This window comes from Papaver somniferum, chromosome 3 (genome assembly GCF_003573695.1).
Source record: "Papaver somniferum cultivar HN1 chromosome 3, ASM357369v1, whole genome shotgun sequence".
Classification (NCBI taxonomy): Eukaryota; Viridiplantae; Streptophyta; class Magnoliopsida; order Ranunculales; family Papaveraceae; genus Papaver; species Papaver somniferum.
This window is the reverse complement of record NC_039360.1, coordinates 50,283,820-50,302,430: the sequence shown is the minus strand read 5'-3', so window position 1 is coordinate 50,302,430 and position 18,611 is coordinate 50,283,820. Positions and strand designations below refer to the sequence as shown.

General features: G+C 40.6%; 1 protein-coding gene across 1 annotated transcript; it reads right to left on the bottom strand.

Annotated features, from left to right (window-relative positions):
* Positions 1 to 15,948: 15,948 nt before the first annotated feature.
* On the bottom strand, positions 15,949 to 18,370 carry LOC113359422. Its single transcript, XM_026603059.1, has 3 exons — positions 18,296 to 18,370; positions 16,957 to 18,196; positions 15,949 to 16,739 (listed from the first exon to the last, which is right to left on the bottom strand). Exons 1-3 carry the CDS (start codon positions 18,368 to 18,370, stop codon positions 15,949 to 15,951), a joined length of 2,106 nt encoding a protein of 701 aa, XP_026458844.1.
* Positions 18,371 to 18,611: the final 241 nt, after the last annotated feature.

The following is an 18,611-nucleotide window of genomic DNA, read 5'->3' as shown; positions in this document are numbered from 1 at the left end:
GCATAGTGGGGCCAAGGCAGAATGGTGCGTAAGGCTTGGCATAGTGGGGCCAAGGCATAATGGTGCGGAAGGCTTGGCATAGTGGGGCCAAGGCAAAATGGTGCGGATGGCTTGGCATAGTGGGGCCAAGGGTTTGGACGGCTTGGCATGGTAGGGCCAAGGCAAGGTGTGGTTGGCTTGGCATGGTGGGGCAAGGGTTTGGCATGCCATTGGCGCATGGTGCGGCCAGCATGGCTAGGGCCAAGGAAAGGTGCGGTTGGCTTGACATGGTGGGGCCAAGGGTCTGGCATGCCATTGGCGCATGGTGCGACCAGCATGGCTAGGGCCAAGGGTTTGGCATTCCATTGACGCATGCATGGCTGGCATGCCATTGGCGCATGGTGCGTCCAGCATGGCTGGCATTCCTTGGCGCGGTAAACGTAGATGGCATGGTTTTCCATTGGCATAGTGGTGCGGCTGGCATGGTTGTCATGCCTTGGCGTGGTGATATGGCTGGCATGGTTTTCCATTCGCACAGTGGTGCGGCTGGCATGGTTGGCATACCTTGGCGCGAAGATGTGGCTGGCATGGTTTGCCATTGGCACAGTGGTGCGGATGGCATGGTTGGCAAACCTTGGCGCGGTGATGTGACTGGCATGGTTTGCCATTAGCTCAGTGGTGCGGCTGGCATGGTTGGCATGCCTTGGCGCGAAGATGTGGCTGGCATGGTTTTCCATTGGCACAGTGGTGCGGCTGGCATGGTTGGCATGCCTTGGCGCGGTAGCATGATAATTAGGGTTTGGCATGGATGATGTTATTCAATGTTAAGGGTTTTACCGTGGAACATGACCCATGTAAAAAAAGGTACCCCGGTAATTCTTACGTAGGCATGCTGATTGATTCAATAAATGTGCTAATGGTCATAGTGACGTCATGTCGGATGTACAGTTTTACCATCAACAGGTGTCTGTGGAGCGCTTGGATGACATCAAGCTCTTCCGAATTCAGAAAGATGAACTTATTGAATGGCAGTCCAATTATTTGCCTTTGTTGGCACAGGCCGGGGATGATAGGGAAGCATTGAGGAAACTCAAGCGGAATTTTGTCGCACTTGAGAATGAGCGTGATAATCATATGTTATCATGCCCTTCTGGTGACGCGGCCATAACTCCTGCTGAAGCAAGGATTGGTGCTCTACACACCGAAAAATTCAATTAGAACATAATTTAGCCGCCGTTTTATTTGAGAATGGAGGTTGCTCAAATGGAAATATTGATTTCTTTTTCACGTCTATTTTTTGTATATGCTTTTCAGACCAATCGTCTCCGTTTGTTTTGCTTGCAGCGGCTCGTAAGCATAGTGCAGAATTGGAGAAGCAATTGGAGGCAGAGAGAGCTGCGAGGCGCAGTCTTGATGAGGAATTGAATGAGTTGGTGAATCAACATGAAGAGGAGATAGAAGCTGAGCGTGCTGATAAGAATGAGAAGTTGAGCAAGCTTCGTGTAGTTGCAGGAAATCCTACACTACACCCCTCACAAGATTTCATTAACATTCAACTCATTTTTGGATTAACAATCTTAATTTTATTGATGAATCTTTGAACAATCTTACAAGAAAATATAAAGGAATCAAGAATAACCACTGCTCTAGATTTTCTCTCTCCTATTTACTTGCTTCTCACTCAAAAAAGATCTCCCTCTTCCTTACATCTGATCGGCTCTTTATATAGAGTTTTACATAGTGAATGACAGCTAGTCTAACCTTTATTTTCGGATATGGTTTGCGGCATTCTCGCAACCTTACAAATGTTAATCTCGCAAACTCCTTAATTTTCGCAGTACCATCACACTTTTCTCATGATTTAGATGACGTCGTTTATTATGTCATTTCTGAAGCTGTTCTGCGACACTGTCGTGTTGTGTTGTTAATAACTTCGCTGAGGCATTATTGCTGCGAGATTCGGATCCTACATCTTTCCTCTTCTCATATCTTCTCTTCGAAGTAGAGAGTGATGTGAGAAATGCCGCAGTTATCCATCACTTCATATTCTGCATTTATCACACGTATCCTTTCTCCCATCTGTTTCTTGACACGTCTTTTGTAACTGCTGCTTTTTAACCGCTCACGTCTTTTCGTATTAATCGTGTTTATCTTCTCGAGAAAAAATTTCCTTTATATATACTCTTTCTTACTCTCTTTTTTCTCTTTTTATTTTTTTTGCAACTTCATCGTTCTTCTGCAAATTCCGCCATTGCAACTTCTTCTTCTTTCTTCTTCTTTCAATATTTTTAATTTCTTCTTCATCTTTATATTGTCCCTCTGTAGATCTTCATCTTTCGTAATTTTCTTCTTTTTTAATTTTTACGAATTAATCTTCCTGCTGGTGTTTTCCATGGATTCATCGAGGTTAGTTTTCTTTTTTCTTTCTTATGGGTTTTGCTGAAATTGATCTTGCTTACTGCCTTATTTGATGTTGTTTATGTGATTCCCATACTATTGTTATTTCAGCAAAAACGCCTCTAATACCAAATTTACGGTTCAGAACCCTAATATTCCCAAATCGCAGCATAAGGTTGTTGTAAACAAAAGAAAGTCTGCGGATCATAAGGTAGTAAGAAACATTATTCTTTTCTAATAACAATATTGTTTCCTCTATTTCTTATCTGGATTGTGATTCACAGGGTGATAAGGATGCCAACAAACCTCTCAAGAAATCTCGCCACCTCAAAACTGTTGAAACCTCTGTTCCCTTTCACTTACTTATCCCTTCAAAATCTCCTGCGACATCTTCGCAAGTTAAACCATTATCTCCAATTCGCGAAAAGGTTGCCTCATATTTCATCCCTTCAACTGACCTTTCAATGATTGAAACTCCCCTTATTAATCCTTCTGTGAATGAAACTTCTTCTCCTCCTATTGATAATGTTTCCCAATCTTCTATCATTACCAGTTCTCTACCTGAGCCTCTTCCTTTAAATATTGCTTTCAAAGTTTTGTCTGAGGTTCTGGATGATGTTAAGAAGTCTCCCATTGATCCTGTCAAGTCTGGTGTTTGCGAAATTCTGAGTAAGTATTTTGGCCCTCATAGAGCTGCTTCGCAAACAGCTTTGGAAAAAGAGGTTGAAATCTTGAATAAAAATCTCCAAATGATGACTTTAGAGTGTAATGCTATTCGTCTCGAAAATAAAAAACTCCAGAATGTTTCGTTGGATCGCGACAATCTTCGCAAGAAGAATGATGAACTGAGAGGTATGATTTCCTTATCTATGTCTTCAATTTTCCTTTTTAATGATTTTATCTTTTCCATATGTAATTGTCCTTGAAATCCCTTTTTTGCATGTTAAGCCTTAAACCAGAAACGAATAATGGGGAGATATCAATTTGAATCTGTTGTTGAAGAATCCCGTGTTGATAAAGAGATTTTGATGGATCAATATAACCAATTAGATAACCTCTATTCATATTTTGTTGATCATATAAATAATCTTACCAATGAAAATACCCAATTAGTTCAGAGGCAAAATTTATTAAGTAATGAAATATCTCGCCTCTCTTATTCTTTAACTAAAGCTAATCTAGGGATGGAAACTTTATCAGATGAGAATAAAACTCCATCTCAAGAGAAGCGAACTTGTTTAAACAAGATGGCGATATCTCCGCAAAAACTCCATCCTTCTGAAAGTATGTGATAACCAAGAACAATCTCTTTGCTCTTTGAGAAATGAACTTAAAGGAGTAATAGAGTCATCCATCGTTGAAAGAGATTCACTCATTCAAGGTAGAATAGCTTTAAGTGTAAAGGCGAACCAACTTAAAGAACAATATTCCAAATTAGGAGAATCTTATTCTTCACTTGCGAAGAAAAGTGCCTTTCTGATTTCTAAAGAGAAAAATCTTCGATCTCGAATTAAAGGTTTAGTTGGAGATAAATTTGATGATGCGATGAACCGTTGGGAGAATAGTTGTCTGACCTTGATTCAACACCTTATTTCGCAAAAGGAAGGTAGTCATAACAGTTTGACTTCCTTAACTGTCTTTTCTTTGTCATACTTTTTTGAGTTCTTCATCTTATTGAAATTTGTATTCTACTTTTCGCAGAGTCTGAGAAAAATCTTCATTCCTCCATTTCTGTTTTGGAGGCTAAATATGCCAAAATTCGCGAAGAAAATGCACTACTCGTCTCTGTCCTTACTGGTTCTCGCGACCGAGCAGAAAGAAGACTTGATTATCTTGCTTACTTTAAAGATATTCAAGATAGGAATCATCAGAGAGCACTTCTTCGTCAAGTTCATCTCCGGGCTGAAGTTCTTGTGAATGATATTTTATTGTCCAAATCTCTTCCTCCTACATCAATTGAACCTTTGGAAGTAGATGATGATGAAATTCCTCGTCCTGTTGACAGTGATTATGATTATGAAAGTGGTGGAGAGAATGATCTTTTGGAAGATGAAAAAGAGATCCCTTCTAAGGAAGCAACTGCTGGTGCTAATCAAGATGGAAGCGAAAAAGAAATCCCTTCTAAAGAAGTAATTGCTGGCGATAATCAAGATGGCGGCGAAAAAGAAGTCCCTCTCGAAGAAATTATTGTTGGTGAAGATCAGAATCGAAATGAAGAAAAGGCTGGCGATAATGAGAACATTGGCGAAGAGTTTCTTATCTAGTTCTATCTTCTTGAACTGTTTCATCTTTATTATTTCTTGCGAATAATATTCTTCAACCAACTTTGGAATTAATTTTCTCTTTTATATTTTGCTGGCGAGAAAGATAATGCCTCTTGTTTACTGATTCCCATACTTGCCTCTCATTATCTTTCTTGCGAGAAATGATCTGTTATGAATACTTATAAATATTTTTTTTGTCATTGGTCTTTTTTCCTTCCTAATTAAAGGTCTTATTATGCCACCTCTTGTTATTGCGACAAAATTGCAGGACGTCTTTGCATTTTCATGCAAAAACCCATTGATCTTGCCTTAACTTTTTCTTTTGTATTATTTCCTCTTCAGGATTGTTGCGACAATATGACAGGCCTAAATATTCTTGCGAAAATAAATCCCCATGACATTGTCGTCGTGCGACGAAATCGCAGGACGTCTTCACACTTTCATGCAAAACCCATTGATCTCGTCTTATATTTCTCTTTAGTATTATTGCCTCTTCAGGATTGTCGCACAAATATGACAAGCCTTAATACCCTTGCGAGTAAAAAGCCTCATGACATTTGCGTCTTAAGACACTTATCAGCTCCCTAATGGAGGGTGCCGCCCTTATCTTCCCCCTGGTTGCCCCTTCAAGGAGGCGTACCTCTACCATACAAGGTTGGCTCCTCCCATCCGGTCTTAACAACAACCAGTTGTTTTCGCAGCCTCTTATCCCTTTTACCTATAGGGTTTATGGTTACGAGACTGCACCCTAAGTGGGGTTTTCTTCGGGCCGAGTGCAGTATAAGCCAAGACTTGTCAAGAATGGCAAGGTACGCTCCAGACGCCCCTGGCACTCTTGACTCAACCGTGTACCTCGGCGCCTTGGTCAGATTCTGCACTCCTTGGGAGAGTCCTTATTACCTTAGTCGCCCAACCTAAGTCATATGCTTAAGCTGAGAATCCAAGGTGCCTCTCCCGGATGGGCTTTATTGACCCCAAATCTCCATGACTCAGGTTCCGGGGGCGGTGTAGCCTTTCCCTGAGCCATGCAACAGGTACCCCCTTATATGACGTACTTTAGGTCTTACATTTGCCTCTTGCGAAATTTATTCACGAACTAGGGTGTACGCCATAAAGGTTCGCCCCTTTCTCTTTTGTCATTGTTCTCTGATTATCTCTGCGAAAGTTTCGCATATCATGATCTTGTTTTGAATAATCTCGCAACTATTCTTTCATTGAATGTTTATTCGCAATCGTTTTGTTGCGTCATACATAACTTCTCAAAGCTTCTTATGGATAATATCTCTTTAAGTACAATCTGTTCCATGGTCTGTCAAGTCTATGACCATCTCTACCTTCTGGATCCATTAATTTATAAGCTCCTGTCCCAACTATCTCCTTAATGATGTAAGGTCCATCCCATTTTTTCGCTAACTTTCCACCATTTTCTCGCTGATATATTGGTGTCTCTCGCAGAACTAAATCTCCTGGTTGAAATTCGCGTACTTTGACACGTTTATTATATTCTCGGGCTAATCTTCGCTGATAATTCTCCATATGTTGTAAAGCTCTTTCTTTTTTTCTTCTAACTCATCAAGTTTGCTTAAGATCAAACCCGCACTAAGATTTTTCTCCCAAGCTTTCTCTTTGTCGTCGGAATAACAACTTCTGTTGGTAACACCGCTTCAACTCCGTATGTTAAACAAAAAGGTGACATTCCAGTAGCTTCTTCCTAGTTGTGTTATAAGCCCATACTGCATTATGTACTTGTTCGCACCATGCTCTATGATGTCCTTCTAATTTTTTCTTTAATATATCTGCAATTGTTTTGTTTGTTGCCTCTGCCTGTCCATTAGCTTGTGGATACAGAGGAGTAGACTTTCCACATTTTATCTTAAATGCATTAAGTAACATTTCTATGTTCTGTCCTTCAAACTGTTTCCCATTATCAGATACCAACTGCGCGGGAATTCCGAATCTGCAAATGATATTTTCGAATATGAATGTAAAGATATCTTTGTCGCGAATATGTTGTACTTCCTTTACTTTTGTCCATTTTGTGAAATAATCTGTTGTGACTATTAAGTATCTTCTTTGTCCAGATCCTGGTAAAAATGGCCCCACAATATCTAAGCCCCACTTTTCAAAAGGCCATACACTGGTTGAAGATGACAATGGTGCTCCAGGTGCATGTATTTTCTTTCCGTGTTGCTGACAATCTTCGCAACGTCTTGATATTTGTTTTGCATCTTCGTGCATGTATGGCCAGTAATAGCCTTGCATTTTTGCTCTATGTGCCAAAGATCTTCCCCCGCTATGATTGCCAGCATCCCCACTATGTAACATTTTTAGCACCTTTTCTCCTTCTTCTCGTGTCAAACATCTGAGTGATGGCCCATTAAAGGATTTTCGGTATAGCAGCCCATCTCTTAATTCATAATTTGTTGCGCGGCTTTTTACCTTGTGTGCTTCCAATCTGTTTCTTGGTGTTTCTCCTTTCGCCAAATATGCATGAAGTTCTGTTCTCCAATCTGCGATATTGTTCGTTTGTTCTTCTTCTCCACCTTCTATCATCATTACGTTCTCTTCTTCTTCTTCTTTATTGATTGATGGTGACAGAAGTGTCTGTATTTTTATGCATCTCGCAGTTGGATCTGTCATCATGCTTGAGATGAAAGCAAAAGCGTCTGCGAGTCTGTTATCCTTCCTTGAAATGTGCCTCCATTTTATCTTTGGGATTTTCGCTGACAATTCTTCAACGAGCTTCTTGTATTTCTTCAAGGATGGTTCATTTGTAGTTACTCTCCCTTTATTTGGCGAATAACTAGCTGCGAATCACTAGTGATCCTGGCATTTTCTAGTTTCATTTCTATTGCGAACTTTAAGGCATGTACCACAGCTTCATATTCTGTTTCGTTATTAGTGGATGTGAATTCCAATCTGAATGAAAAAGCCATCTTCGCTCCTTCTGGCGAAATTAAAACAATTCCAACTCCATTGCCTTCCCCATTTGATGATCCATCTACCAATATCTCCCATCCATTTGGTTCTGTTAATAAGTCTTTTGGATCTCCATGTTCTTCTTCTATATTCATCATCTCCTACACCGCTTCATCATCTTCTAAAGGAAATTCTGCTAAGAAATCTGCGACAACTTGTGATTTTGGTGAAGATAATATTTCATACTTGATTTCGAAATGTCCTACTTGTGCATTCCATCTCTCCACCCTACCTGATCTTTTTGAATTCTTCATCACTGATTCAATTGGTATTTTTGTTAGCACCCTTATCTCGTGTGCTTGAAAATATATGCGAAGTTTAAATGCGGCGTATACTACTGCTAAAATTAGCTTCTCAATCTTTGAATAATTTCTCTCTGCAGCATTAAATGTTTTGCTGATGTAATAAATGGGCTTTTCCACTCCTGTGTCCGTTCGCAATAACACAACGCTTAAAGCATGTGATGTTGTCGCAAGATAGATCAATAGTTCTTCTCCTGGTTCTGCCTTTTGTAAAATAGATGTATTCATGAGATGTTCTTTGATCCCTTGAAAATATTTTTCACATTCATCAGTCCATTTGAATTTCGCACCCTTCTTGAATATATTGAAAAATGTTTACATTTGTCTGATGATCGCGAAATGAATCTTCCTAGCGAAGCTAAAAGTCCGTTCAATTTTTGTACATCCTTTATCGTTGCTGGTGTTGGCATGTCACGAACTGCTTGTACCTTTTCTGGATCAAGTTGTTTCCTTCTTTTGATACAATGTAGCCTAAAAATTTTCCCGATGCGACCCCAAAAATGCATTTTTCAGGGTTCAGTTTAATGTTATGATGCCGCATATGTTCAAAAATATCCCTCAAATCTTGTACATGATATTTGGCTTCTTTACTCTTCACAAACATGTCATCCACGTACACCTCTAATGTTTTGTGTATCCATTTCGCGAACACCTTCTCTATCATTCTTTGATACGTTGCTCCTGCATTTCGCAAACCAAACAGCATTTTTGTATAACAGTATAAACCTCTTGGAGCGAAGAAAGCATTATGCTCTTGACCTTCTTCAGCGAGGGGGATTTGGTTATAACCTTTGTACCCATCTAAAGAAGACACTCTATCATTTCCCGCTGCTGATTCAACCATTTGAGGAATATCCGGCAATGGAAAACTATCTTTAGGGAAAGCCTTGTTTAAATCAGTGATATCTATGCAAATATCTTATCCATGTTGTTTTCATATGAATAATCTCGCAACTATTCTTTCAGAATCCATAACTTCTCAAAGCTTCTTACGGATAATATCTTTTTAAGTACAATCTATCCCATGGTCTTTCAAGTCTATGACCAACATCTCTACCTTCTGGATCCATTAATTTATAAGCTCTTGTTTCAACTATCTCCTTAATGATGTAAGGTCCATCCCATTTTTTCGCTAATTTTCCACCATTTTCTCGCTGATATATTGGTGTCTCTCGCAGAACTAAATATCCTGGTTGGAATTCGCGTACTTTGACACGTTTATTATATTCTCGGGCTAATCTTCTCTGATAATTCTCCATATGTTGTAAAGCTCTTTCTATTTTTTCTTCTAATTCATAAAGTTTGTTTAAGATCAAACCCGCACTAAGATTTTTCTCCCAAGCTTCTCTCTTTGTTGTCGGAATAACAACTTCTGTTGGTAACACCGCTTCAACTCCGTATGTTAAACAAAAAGGTGACATTCCAGTAGCTTATCTTCTAGTTGTATTATAAGCCCATACTGCATTATGTACTTGTTCGCACCATGCTCTATGATGTCCTTCTAATTTCTTCTTTAATATATCTGCAATTGTTTTTTTTTTTGTTGCCTCTACCTGCCCATTAGCTTGTGGATACAAAGGAGTAGACTTTCCACATTTTATCTTAAATGCATTAAGTAACATTTCTATGTTCTGTCCTTCAAATTGTTTCCCATTATCAGATACCAACTGCGCAGGAATTCCGAATCTGCAAATGATATTTTCGAATATGAATGTAAAGATATATTTGTCGCGAATATGCTGTACTGCCTTCACTTCCGTCCATTTTGTGAAATAATCTGTTGCGACTATTAAGTATCTTCGTTGTCCAGAACCTGGTAAAAATGGCCCCACAATATCTAAGCCCCACTTTCCAAAAGGCCACACACTGGTTGAAGATGACAATGGTGCTCCAGGTGCATGTATTTTCTTTCCATGCCGCTGACAATCTTCGCAACGTCTTGATATTTGTTTTGCATCTTCGTGCATGTATGGCCAGTAATAGCCTTGCATTTTTGCTCTATGTGCCAAAGATCTTCCCCCGCTATGATTTCCAACATCCCCACTATGTAACATTTTTAGCATTTTTTCTCCTTCTTCTCGTGTCAAACATCTGAGTGATGGTCCATTAAAGGATTTTCGGTATAACAGCCCGTCTCTTAATTCATAATTTGTTGCGCGGCTTTTTAACTTGTGTGTTTCCAATCTATTTCTTGGTATTTCTCTTTTCGCAAAATATGCATGAAGTTCTTTTCTCCAATCTGCAATATTGTTCGTTTGTTCTTCTGCTTCACCGTCTATTATCATCACGTTCACTTCTTCTTTATTGATTGATGGTGACAGAAGTGTTTGTATATTTATGCATCTCGCAGTTGGATCTGTCATCATGCTTGAGATGAAAGCAAAAGCGTCTGCGAGTCTGTTATCCTTCCTTGAAATGTGCCTCCATTTTATTTTTGGGATTTTCGCTGACAATTCTTCAACGAGCTTCTTGTATTTCTTCAAGGATGGTTCATTTGTAGTGTACTCTCCCTTTATTTGGCGAATAACTAGCTGCGAATCACTAGTGATCCTGGAATTTTCTAGTTCCATTTCTATTGAGAACTTTAAGGCATGTATCACAGCTTCATATTCCGTTTCATTATTAGTGGATACGAATTCCAATATGAATGAAAAAACCATCTTCACTCCTTCTGGCGAAATTAAAGCACTGCCAACTCCATTGCCTTCTCCATTTGATGCTCCATCTACCAATATCTCCCATCTATTTGGTTCTGTTAATAAGTCTTTTGGATCTCCGTGTTCTTCTTCTATATCCATCATTTCTTCTACCGCTTCATCTTCTTCTAAAGGAAATTCTGCCAAGAAATCTGCAACAACTTGTGATTTTGGTGAAGACAAAATTTCATATTTAATATCAAAGTGGCCTACTTGTGCATTCCATCTCTCCACTCTTCTTGATCTTTTTGAATTCTTCATCATTGATTCAATTGGTATTTTTGTTAAAACCTTTATCTTGTGCGCTTGAAAATATATGCGGAGCTTAAATGATGCATAAACTAATGCTAAGATTAGCTTCTCAGTCTTTGAGTAATTCTTCTCGGCAATATTAAAAGTTTTGCTAATGTAATAGATGGGTTTCTCCACTCCTGCGTCTATTCGCAATAACACGTCACTTAATGCATGCGACGTCGTCGCAAGATAGATTAATAATTCTTCTCCTGATTCTGCTTTTTGTAAAATAGTTGTATTTATAAGATGTTCTTTGATCCCTTGAAAAGCTTTTTCGCATTCATCAGTCCATTTGAATTTAGCACCCTTCTTGAGTATATCGAAAAAATGTTTGCATTTGTCTGATGATCGCGAAATGAATCTCCCCAGCGAAGCTAAAAGTCCATTCAACTTCTGTACATCTTTTATTGTTGCTGGTGTTGGCATGTCATGAACTTCTTGCATTTTTTCTGGATCAACCTGTATTCCTTCCTTTGATACAATGTAGCCTAAAAATTTTCCCGATGCAACTCCAATAGTACACTTCTCAGGATTCAGTTTAATGTTATACTGCCGTATTTGTTCAAAAATCTCCCTCAGGTCATGTACATGGTCTTTGGCTTCTTTACTCTTTACTAACATGTCATCCACGTCTACTTCTAATGTTTTGTGTATCCATTTCGCGAACACCTTCTCTACCATTCTTTGATATGTTTCTCCCACATTTCGCAAACCAAATGGCATTTTCGTGTAACAATATAAACCTCTAGGGGCGAAAAAAGCAGTATGCTCTTGATCTTCTTCAGCGAGAGGGATCTGATTATATCCTTTGTACCCATCTAAAGACGATACCCTATCATTCCCCGATGCTGATTCCACCATTTGAGGAATATCTGGTAATGGAAAGCTATCTTTAGGGCAGGCTTTGTTTAAATCAGTGAAATCTATACAAATCCTTATTCCTTTGTTTTTCTTTGGAACAATGACCATATTCGCTATCCACTCTGGGTACTTAGCTTCTCTTATAATTCCTGCATCAAGCATTTTATGTAGTTCTTCTTCTATTTGGGAATGGTAGGTCGTTGCGATTTTTCTTATTCTCTGTTTAAATGGTCTCACGTTCTTGTTAATCTCCAACTTATGACATGCAATTGACGGATCTATTCCAGGTATCTCATCGATGCTCCCTGCGAAAATATCTTTATATTCCCGCAAAAGATTAACAGTTCTTTCTTCCTCTTATGCATCCATCTTGGTTCCAATCCTCAGTATTAGGGGTTCTTCTATTGTCCCAACATTTACTTCTTTTGTTGGTTCTGCCGCAGTGTAACTGGCCTTGGGTTCTCCCATTGGTGTTGGCTCTTTTATCATATTCGCAGGTCCATCTCCTTCCTACGAAATTTCGCTGGGTATTCCTTTACCTTCTTTTGCTCTTATCATGTACACTCTAAATTCTTCTTCTTTCTTTGCCTCCTTTGTTATTTTTCTGCGAAATTGTCGCTTTTTTGCTCGTCCTTCATAATGCTTTACTTCAATTTGATAACATAATTTGTCAATATCTCCTCTAATTTCACCTACTCCATTTGGCATGGGGAACCTAATGCATTGATGCAACGTTGATGCTACAACTTTAATTGCGTGTATCCATGGTCTCCCCAACATCATGTTATATGGTGATTCCATATCTACTACGCATAGTGTTACTTGTGTTTCGATCTCTCCTAGTGGAATTCGCACCACTATTTCTCCTTTAGGTTTTGTTGTGGATTTTCCAAAGCCATGAACAAGATATGTTGAACAAGACATTTCTTCATATTTGAATCCCATTCCTTTGAACGCATGATAGAATATTATATCCACTGAACTTCTTGTATCGACTAAAGTTCTTTTCAATATCCATTCTTCCATGGATTTTGTTGTTGTCCCCTTCTCTTTTCGTGTAATAGGTACTGTAATAATCAATGGAGATGTGTGGTTCAAATTTTCTTTTGGTATTTCTGCTGCCATGAATGTGATTTTTTTTCTTTTCCCAATCTTTCAAGGGTGGTGTTTTTTCTATCGCCATAACCTTCCTTCCTTCAAAATCTCGTTTATGTATCATTCCTTTGATGTTTTCATGGAATTCATTAACCATTGTTTTTCTTATCATATTACACTCCAATATTTTTTCATCTTCATTGACTCTAATCATTTTTCTTTTAACTGGTTCACTGATTTGTTTAATCACTTTCTTGATTTGAACAATCTAAACAACAATCTTCAACTTTCAATCTTCATCTCCCTGTTTCTAGCGCCACTATGTAGTTGCAGGAAATCCTACACTACACCCCTCACAAGATTTCATTAACATTCAACTCATTTTTGGATTAACAATCTTAATTTTATTGATGAATCTTTGAACAATCTTATAAGAAAAGATAAAGGAATCAAGAATAACCACTGCTCTAGATTTTCTCTCTCCTATTTACTTGTTTCTCACTCAAAAAAGATCTCCCTCTTCCTTACAGCTGATCGGCTCTTTATATAGAGTTTTACATAGTGGATGACAGCTAATCTAACCTTTATTTTCGGATATGGTTTGCGACATTCTCGCAACCTTACAAATGTTAATCTCGCAAACTCCCTAATTTTCGCAGGACCATCACACTTTTCTCATGATTTAGCTGACGTTGTTTATTATGTCATTTCTGAAGCTGTTTTGCGACACTGTCGTGTTGTGTTGTTAATAATTTCGTTGAGGCATTATTGCTGCGAGATTCTGATCCTACACTTCGCGTGGAGTACAAGGCTTTGGTGACAAAGGCATGTAAAGCCGTCGTGCTTCGCGAGCGTCAACAGGTTGTTGTGGCTGCTGCTGCCAATATTGCGATCCCTCTCCCGGTCGTCGAGCTCGATCCTGAGAAAGAGCGAGAAGCTCCCGATACCGAGGACCAGATGGACACTGATCAAGGCGCTTCTGGTGATGGACAGGCTTGAGCTTGCCTACTTTCTTTAAAGGCTTTAGATTTTCTTCTTTTGACCTCTGGGAATTGCCCGAGGGTATAGTAGTAAACATTGTTTGATGGGTTCTCGTGCTCCTTGCGAGACAAAAACATATCTTTGGAAAGTCCTCAAGTGTGGGAGGCATTGTTATTTCCCATTAAGTTCTCTTTTTGTTTTTGCCACATTATGATCTCAGATTGCTTGTTTTTAAAAGATTTTGGTGTATATTATTGGTCCAACCATGGGTGACATAGCTAGGGAGTGATCAATTCCATAATTGGATAAGTCATCTCTTACAATATTGGGTTTCAGATATAGCAGACCTTCCTTTATTCATCGTGCTCTTGAGAGCGTTTTAATAGTGTCCAGTTTAGGTTACACTTGCCCTGTAATTGAGTGATCAGATGTTTGAGTCACCGACTGTGTGTTTGACACAGGTTTTTGGAGCGCGATATCTCAGTCAAGTGATTCTTGCCTTGGCCAAAGATAAGTACCTTGACTCTGGATATCTCTTGTTATGTTAGGACATCATCCGATGTTATGATCGTGATGGCATTACCTTAGGTCTTATAGCCATGCAAGGTAGCTTAGGTTCTTTACCCGCATCATTCGTTGTAGAATGGGAGGTGTGGCTAGCACCATTCCATAGTCTTGATGGGCTTTTGTTGTAATGCGAAGATGATGGGATTAATCTATATGCACATATGAACTGAGAAAAGAAAGCGAAAAGACGAAATAAAATAAAAAATAAAACATGAAAAGTAAAATCGGCTAAAGATACACAAAAGGAGTAATTTTATTATCTTCAAAAGAGGGTTTGGTAAATCCCTTAGTACATTTGAGTAAGGTCTGATGACCTGTTTTGAAGTAGGGATTAGGCCATATTATCATATGTTGACCTTCTGAGCGCCAGCCTTCACGGGCTCTGTATTTCTCTGGGTTCTTAGCGTGTTATGGGTGCGTTATTGCTTCCCTATTAAGTTTGGGCAGCTTGTGTGCTTCATCGGTGGCCTCAGCGATGGTCACTCGGGCTTCTTCTTGGGTGGGGGTTGGTTCTTCCGACCCGTGGTGGCATGTTGGGATCTCATGCATAGTTTTGTTGTTAAGGCCAGATCGCGTCTGGTGGACGTGCTTGTTCTGTCCACGGGTATACCTCCAGTGGTGGTTGTTAATATTTTGAGGGACCATATCTTGGTTCTCGTTAGGATTAATTGGCTTAAGGAGTGCCATCTCCGAGGTGAGTTTGCTTCCTCGCATTGAGGTTTCATTTGTTCGGACTGTTGTCCCAAATGCTGTGATTGCTTCTGTAGCTGTGGTGAAAACGATTGTGGTTTTTCCAGCCATCGATCTATAGATGACCGGACTGGCCCATCGTGTGTGGTGTATCTGATCACGCCCACTGGCTCTTTGTGCATCTATGTTCATCCGAGTCATACGGGTGATTTCTTCGTTGGTGAATCTTTGAATGTGGTTTCTTCGGCATGTACTTTCAACCCATTTTGTGAAGTGGTCTTGTACAATGATCTGTTGTCCTTTGTCGGTCCAAGGGGGCTCGACGATGTTGAATCCCTCTTGGCTAAAGGCCAAGGGCTTAGTATGAATCTTGGGAATTCCGAGGGGGTACGCCTTTGTCCGTCAACCTCGTGTTGTTCTAGGTTCAACATTGTTGTTTGTCTTAGGCCTTTTTCTTGGTAAAGCCAAAGATGTCCTTGCATTCTAACCTTGCTAGTTGGGGGGATGTAGCCCGAGTATCTATCCATTAGGGATAGTAATTCATTCGTGGATGCAATATATGTGAGTTGGTTGGGTACTCGTGGGATGTTTCGTGAACAAGTCCTCACAAGTTCCTTGGTGTTAATGATGATTTGTCCGCCTTTATTTGTCTTTGACATCCTAGTTATGCCAAATGTTGTTGGTGCATTAGTGTCACCTTCTGCTCAGGGTTAGTTCTCAGTTGGCTTTGTCGTTTTCCAATATTTTCTTCAACGGTGCCATTTTTTGTGTTTTTAAGGGTGGCTCCGACTCTGATTGCAAGTTAGGTTCGCATGCTCCCTCATCGGGGAGGTTCTGTGATTGCTATAACGACCCTGTAAGCGACCCCGAAGTTACTGTGCCACACGAGGATGGGACGTCACTCGAGCGTTTTGGATCAGTAGTTATTGTTATGTAGTCGTGGACTTCAGCTAGATTATTGGCATTTCTTGCCCCTTTTTCCTGCGCCTTTGGAGAGTTTACCTTGTTTTCACCGTTCTGTACGTCCATATTGTAGCAGTATTTTGCTTCTCCAGAGTCTCCAATAATTTCTGCGACTCCATCTGGCGTGGGGAGTCTTAGCCTTTGATGGTAGGTCGAGGGTACTCCTTTGATCCCATGGACCCAAGATCGCCCGACGATAGCTGTGTAGGGTGATAGTACATCCACTACACAGAAAGTAGTTAAGGTGAGGATTTTTCCCACCCGAATTTCTAATGTTACCTCGCCCCTTGGGCGAGTCAATGAGTCGTTGGAGCCAAATATGTTGTAGGTAGATGGTATTAGACAATCATCCCTAAAACCCATCTGTTTGAACGTATCGTAAAACAGGATCTCAGCAGAACTACCTCCGTCAATTAGGATTTTTGGCATTGCCCAAGGAAATGCCTTTGGTCTCTCTTCTTCGCCTTCATTCTCGGGAAGTGTAATGGCCATCGTGAACACTAGTGGGTCGTTGTGGCTTCTTCCTCCATCAGGTGCCTCCGAGGCCGAGAAGCTGATAGGTATTCTCAGCCACTCCTCGATCGGAGGTTCTTTAGCTACGCTGAAAACTTCATCACCTTTGAAGTTTAGCTTGTGAATTCTTCCTGTAATATTTCCTCCAGATGTGGGGGCTACGATTGCCGAGTGCGATATTGTATTGCACCCTAGATATTGCGCCTCACGAGGGATTTCCACCCGATGTACGGGTGATATACTCTTGAAGTTTGCCTTCGTCGATCATATCTTGCACCATCCTATTCAAGTCCCTACACGAGTTTGTCGTGTGGCTATGGAATTGATGGAATTCGCAGAAGTCGATTCTGTTTTTAGCCCGCTCTGGCTGCTGACCTTTGTTCCATGGATAAGTGATTTTATGCTTTCTGTCAATCTGTTTGAGGATCTCGGATATGGGAGTATTCAGTTTCGTGTAGACGGGGTTTACGAACTTTTCCTTCTTTTGTTGGGCCTGGCCTCGCCCTTTCCATCCCCTATTCCGATGTTTATCAAACTGAGTTGATCCGTTGTTGGATCGCCCCGCTCCTTGGCATGGCATATGAGGTTTTTGTGGTTCTACCACATTTGCCTCTCTACTTGTTCCTTTCACCGAATTATCGTAAGTACCGTCTTGAAGTTCTTCCAGGGCTATGTAGTCCTCCTGGATTTCTCTTAGTTTCCCCAAATTCTTTGGCATGGTTTCGTACATGCGTACGAATATAGGATCTGTCTTCCTAAGACTATTTTTGAAGCCCAAGATTGCGTAAGCTTCGAGGACTTTTCCAATCTCGGCACATAGTTTTCTCCATCGTGTTACCAGGGATCGGAGTGACTCGTTTGGTCCTCGAGATATTTGGAATAACACGTCAACTTCGGGTCGGAATCTGTTATTGTGAATATATGTTTCTAGAAACAACTCAGATAGGTGGGAAAATGACTTAACCGAGCCTTTAGGAAAGTTTTTGAACCACATCAGGGCTTCGTCTCTCAGACTAGCCGGAAAAAATTTACACAACACTACGTCGTAATGATCCCATTGGGTTAGTGTCATGCGATACATCCTTAGATGCTCTATCGCGTCTCCAGTTCCGGTGAACGGGGCTGTGAACGTCGGTAGGGAGCACTTCCTTGGAAATGGAAATCTCAATAGGTTATCAGACAAGGGGGATTGTCCCGCTTCTTGCATGACCTCTGACAACTTTTTGCTTTCTAGCTTTCCTATGGCTTCTTTGTACATTGCCTCGAGCCTACTGAGTCGGGCCTGCAACTGATCATCGTTTCGCCTTGTTGCGGCCTTCTTCTTTCTTCCCTGAGCCTTCTCAGGCAAGAAAGAGAGTTCATGGTTGCGATACCTTGATCTCTCTGAGTCCTCGTCCGATTGTTCAGTATATGATACAATCTTAGAACGAGTTGACTTCGAGGTCTCACCTCGCTTGGGATTAGCGAGATTCTCGGCCTCACAGTTGGTTTTGACTTCGACGATTCTATTCTTGTCTCGCCTGTGCTTGGGATCAACGTATGATGACCCCTCGGACGGGCTATCCTCCTGGTTGAGGACGCCACTGCTTCCCTTGGGAAAGAGATCCACTGTATCCTCGTTTGAGGTGTCAGGGATATTAATTCGTTAATCATCCTGCAAGTTTTCGAAAAGGTTTTCCTCCTCGGGGATCTCCTCGATGGTAGCGAGTGGCACCTTCTTCTTTGCTTTACGTTTCAGCCTGCGGTTTCTCCGTTCTAGCCTCCTGTTTCGTTTTTCTAGTCTTTTCATTCACTCATCCCGAGCATCTTTTGCTTTCAGGATGGCTGCGATAGTAGCATTGGCATCGCCGAGGTTGGAAGGGTCTCCCTTTCTGGCCTCACTGTTTGTTGTTTTCCTTGGCAAAAGGTCCAACCCTCCTGGTTGGGTTGCATGGACATCATCATGCCTCTCGAAGGGATTTCCCTCGCCTTCGGAGCTAAAATTATCAGTTAGTCCTTCCCGATACTGGTCATCGGGCTGTCCCTCTCCT